The sequence below is a fragment of the Montipora capricornis genome, chromosome 10 (genome assembly GCF_036669925.1).
Source record: "Montipora capricornis isolate CH-2021 chromosome 10, ASM3666992v2, whole genome shotgun sequence".
NCBI lineage: Eukaryota > Metazoa > Cnidaria > Anthozoa > Scleractinia > Acroporidae > Montipora > Montipora capricornis.
The window spans coordinates 56,418,709-56,423,708 of record NC_090892.1 but is presented as its reverse complement, the minus strand read 5'-3'; the positions used below and the strand labels follow the sequence as shown (position 1 = coordinate 56,423,708).

Below are 5,000 nucleotides of genomic sequence, written 5' to 3'. Positions count from 1 at the left end.
CCACAGACTAGGGATTTAGTTGTCGACAACTATTTGTGATCGACAACTAAAAAGTTACCGACAACTAAAAAACGTAGTCTGTGGCACAAGTTGTCGACAACTAAACCCCAAATTATTAGTTGTCGACAACTAAGCAGTTTCCCTTTTCGAAAAGGGAAACTGCTTAGTGGAGGCCCTAAATCAGTATTTGAGCGCCAGTGTGTGGAATCCCTTTGTCGGACATATTTAGTTGTCGATAACTTTTAGTTGTCGACCACAAATAGCTGTCGACAACTAAATCCCTAGTCTGTGGAGGCCCTAAGAAACGACGACGGCTACGGCTACGACTACGACAACGCCACAAAAGAATAATATGATTGGTTAAAAGAGGAGAAAGAATCGTGCTGCACGTGCGGCAAGCATTTTATTGCCATACTCTGCATAACAACAGCGTGAAATCACCGGCATGTGCTAAAACTAGGAACACCGGAACATCACGGAACACCCAAAATAATAAAGACCAACAACAACAACAACAAATTATTATTAAAAATAAAATTAAAAAATGCGCTTTGGTTTTCTGCTGACCAGGGCCCGGTTGTTAAAGCTAACCTTGGATTAGGACCTAACCGAAATTTTCATCTCGGTCGTTGAGAAGGTTTTTTAAAATCAAATTTTATGCCAAAGGTAAACTTTCATTCCAGTGAAAACTTTAGGGTGAAAATCTTTTGGAAATGTTTTTACAGTAGGGTAACTAAACTGGACTCAAATTCTACCCAAACCTAGAATTAGCTAAATCGTGCTTTGAACAACTGAGCCCAGAACGTAGTTATAGATCGCCATCTTGCAGAATCTACAAATGAAGGTGACCTTTTGATAAGCTCATTAAACAACTTTACCGAACCTTAAGAACGAGACATACAATTAAAGTGAAAACTCATAAAAAAAAGAATGCTAACTTTCGGGATAAGTAATATGCAAGTACTTTAACACGGCAGTTTGCGCTTTCGTTCGCTTTTATTATTATATCGTTTTCGCTTTTATTATATCTTTTCGCTTTTATTATTATTATTTCCACGTTTGCAGCTTGGCAATTTGTCATGGGAAACTTAACACGCTTTTAGAAAGCTCCTCGTCTGAGTTGCTACCTGACAGACAAAAAAATCACCAAGGATTTAGTTGATCTCAGCCAGATTGCATTTGTAAATGACTTGATTGTTCTTCACTCACCGTTCTCCATTTTGGGTAGCGATCTGTATCGACGTTCTCGGGTCAGCAGAAAACCAAAGCGCTTTTTTAATTGAACTTTTAACAGTAAAATATTTTTTTGTTGGTCTGTATTATTTTGGGTGTTACGTGATGTTCCGTTGTTCCTTCTTTTAGCACATGCCGAAATCACCAAATTTGAGGTTTTAAGGACAACGTGAGCGTACAAATGCGAATCTTTCATTCTATATTTTTACTCTAAAACCGCTCTTACAAAATAAATTGCAGGATAATTCGCCCACATTGTACGAAGTGAACGAGATGAAATAACCGCGAAAGACTTAGGATTGTGCAAAGCTACATTTTGAAGTGACTTCAAAGTGAAACAGTTTATTGATGATGTGTCAGTCAATCCACTACGCAATGCAGTGTGACAGTAGCTTGGATTCCATGCAATGTGTTAACATTATATTGCGCTGACTTATGGGAGCATTCATTTAAAACGAATTGTGCCGCGCCAGATAGGAATCAAAGGGGGCTTGGAGCCAGCTCTTTCATTTCATGGCTAATAAGCATAATATTCTTTGCCTTAATGATGAAAAATTGGTATAGTTTAGCCTGGCTAATTCAACAGTTTGAAATAGCCGAGGTTAAGTTCAAATATTTTATTTTTGAGCAATTGCGTGATAAGGAAATAGCGTTATCGCTGATAGGGATTGTAAATTCCCGAGGGTGGGTGAGCAGGAGGCAGGAGTGGTGGTGATAAGGCAACTAATCCCCTTTGTGGGATAGGGGGGACAGGCATTATTTGCAGTCATACAGTGGACCTCTGTTGCTATACACAGCAAAATGTTACAAACCATCTTTAATTAATTGCCCTTGACATAAATGTTGGGAATACTGAGTGTGTGCTTTTGGCTGTAGGATTTTTGGATGGTTTGGGGAAGTAACATTGGCTATGATTGGTCAAAGGTTGAGAATTGATAATTATAATGATTTATTATGGGTTTAATTAAAAGGATTTATAGCTGCATGACAACGCTATGTAGCAGTCCTTATTTAAAAAGTAGAAAATTACATTTCTTTCTGAGGGTTGCCAAAAAGTACTAAAAAGTTACTATATCATTATTATGATTGTAATGATAAATTGTTACTATTAGTAATAACTAGGATACGTTACTTTATTAAATGAAAGGCATTACAATTGAACCCACTGTGAACTCGGAAAAAGCCGAACCCCAGATGGGATTCAAACCCACGACCCTCGAGATCTGATCCGTGATCTAGAACGGAAGCTAGAGTAGCTCAGTGCTTAGACTTGAATACTGTTGACCAACGCTGTTTAAAATGGATGTTTAAGCTTAGCACTAATTGTGACGCTGTTTACGACCAATAGTACTCACTTGAAATAGTATTTTTGGAGTAGTCCGTCGGGGTAGTCTGTGGACCGGGAGTAAGTGTTTCGGGTCACCCGTTCTGTTCGACTGAGCCTCAAGTCTGGATCGAAACTGGAGGTCAAAAAATGTTTTACGTAGTGAGACTATCTTGGCCGCTATTATTGATGTGTGGGTCGTATGTTGAAGAGCTCCAAAGGAAACCACAATAATAATGCAATGATTTAGGTACTTACCGATACGAACGAAAAGAAACTTACTCTTGGTCTGCCTCCTGCACTCTTTAGCGTGTGTAACAAAAACGGTTTAGCTTATCCCTAGAGGCGCAAACATTTCGGGTTCCCAAACCATATCGCGATTTTCAGAGGTTGCGAAATGCTGACTTGATGTGAAAATTTATTTACTACACCACACAAACATTTTCTTATTCTTTGCACTTGCTTATTGCAGCGAAATCGAAGTTTATTTAGACTTTTATTAAACCGAAGCGTGGAGGGTTGATAAGGACACTTTCACTTCTGTCTACGTTCCACAATTTCCGTCCACATTTTGCAACCTCACGATACTCATTCATTGCTTGCGCATGAATGAGCTAAAAACCACCCCGCGATGGAATGCGGCCAACAGTTTGTTAAACAATAAAAATTGTAGTTACGATTATTTCATTAAATTGCTGGGCCTCGCTGGATAACGACGATTGTAGATAAAATCATTTAAGCAAATTGCTTCGCCTCATAAGTAGACTGCGAGCAGTCTCTCTTTTTCTCTAGAGTCTTTGAAACGAACGCGTGCGCCACCTGCCACGCCAACACCGTGCTGACGAAACCCGTTGGCTGTATTCACAATGGAATTCACCTGCACGTTGGTAATATCTCTAGGGTATAATGAAAACCTTACTCCGTTCTTTAGGAAAGGAAAAAAAAAGGAACTTTATTTAAGTGTCTAGTCGTTCTAGCGCTGGGGCACTAATTGGGGACACTGTAAACTGAAATTAACGATGAAAGCGAATCAAGTCAAAGGTTGGTTTTTTGAGGAGAGGGGAAACCGTGAGAACTTTAGAACTTGCACTAAAGGTTTTGACCCAGAAAAGGTTAACTTCGTTAAATGCTGTTGAACCTCAAAGATGTTGGGAGATTCGGAGAAAAGTGGATCTGCGAAACGGCAAGAAAGGGTGTACCCTGACTTGAGAAGCAACCTAGTGAGTTACGTATAGCCTGCGTTGTTAGCGTTCCCGTGCAAAAATATCATTCTGCCTTCTGACCGCTCGAAATTGAGGCGAGAGGCTGAGGGAACAGCTCGTCCCAATTCTTGTCCATAGACTAAGTAAGTGTGTTCGGGCTTATTCAGAAAAAAAGTTTGACCGGTTCAGAATCTGAAATTTACCGGCAGTATTATTTACTTAAGTGAAGATATTATGCTCGCAGTTATGAACTCAATTTTAACAATTGCGGAGAGAAGCCTGAAAAATTCAGGACTTCAACGGGGTTTGAACCCGTGACCTCGCGATACCGGTGCGACGCTCTAACCAACTGAGCTGTGAAGCCACTGACGTTGAGAACTTGTCATTTGTGGGTTCTAATGTTCCCGCGATGAAGGAATCAACGAATGAAATGATATAAGAAATGAATCATATATCAGTGACTAGCTATTACTGTTGAAGTTAATCATGCTATCGAGAATTATCTTGGCCGTGTTATCGGCTTTAGCGCCCAAGACAACCTGGGGTCTTGATAACTCACAGGTAAATACACCGGGTTATTATGCAAGAAACTACACCTGAGACCAATGAGCTTCTTTGTTTATAAATGTAGTCATGGAAGAACCATTCAAGTGCTTTTCAGCGTGACGTCACCTTCGTACATACACTTGTGGTGTCATATCTACAGTGTAGGTATAACACCACATATGCATAAAGACGATTGTTCGGCTGTAGGTATGACGTAACCGAACGGAGTGCCAGCAAGAATTAGCTGTATGCTTGTAGCCAATTAGAATTGAGATATCGACATCACGGCTTAATAATCTTTGTCAAGCAATTTTTATCAAACAAATAATAAACAAATGACGGTAGTGGTGACATGCGTCCGTGAGAAAGATGATGTAGAACCTACTTGGCAAAATTGAATCATTGTAAGCCTATGTTGTCAGTCTAATAATACTTGTCAAAATATTTGAAATTGCCTGTAAATCAATGATACAGCAAATGATGGTAGTGTTGAAATGTGCCCGTGGGAAAGACGAGACGTGTTTCCTTATTTGGCAAAAAGACCGATGATTAGCATTCCAGGCCAAGATTCGAAAAACACGAGGAGGATGCTCTACTCATTGAATTAAAAGGTATGACAAACTATCAATAATCGTCGTAATTAAACATAGCAATGAAAAACGTTGCCCACCTTTTGTTTTGTATTTTCCTTTGGC

General features: G+C 39.6%; 1 protein-coding gene across 2 annotated transcripts in view; it reads right to left on the bottom strand.

Annotated features, from left to right (window-relative positions):
* Positions 1–5,000, bottom strand: part of LOC138021757 (E3 ubiquitin-protein ligase TRIM71-like) — a 13,842-nt gene that overhangs the window by 7,383 nt on the left and 1,459 nt on the right. For both annotated transcript variants that reach the window (XM_068868757.1, XM_068868758.1), the window contains exon 1: positions 4,976–5,000. This exon is cut by the window's right edge and continues 1,459 nt beyond it. In XM_068868757.1, coding sequence (XP_068724858.1) covers positions 4,976–5,000 — 25 coding nt within the window. The remainder of the gene's footprint in view (positions 1–4,975) is intronic.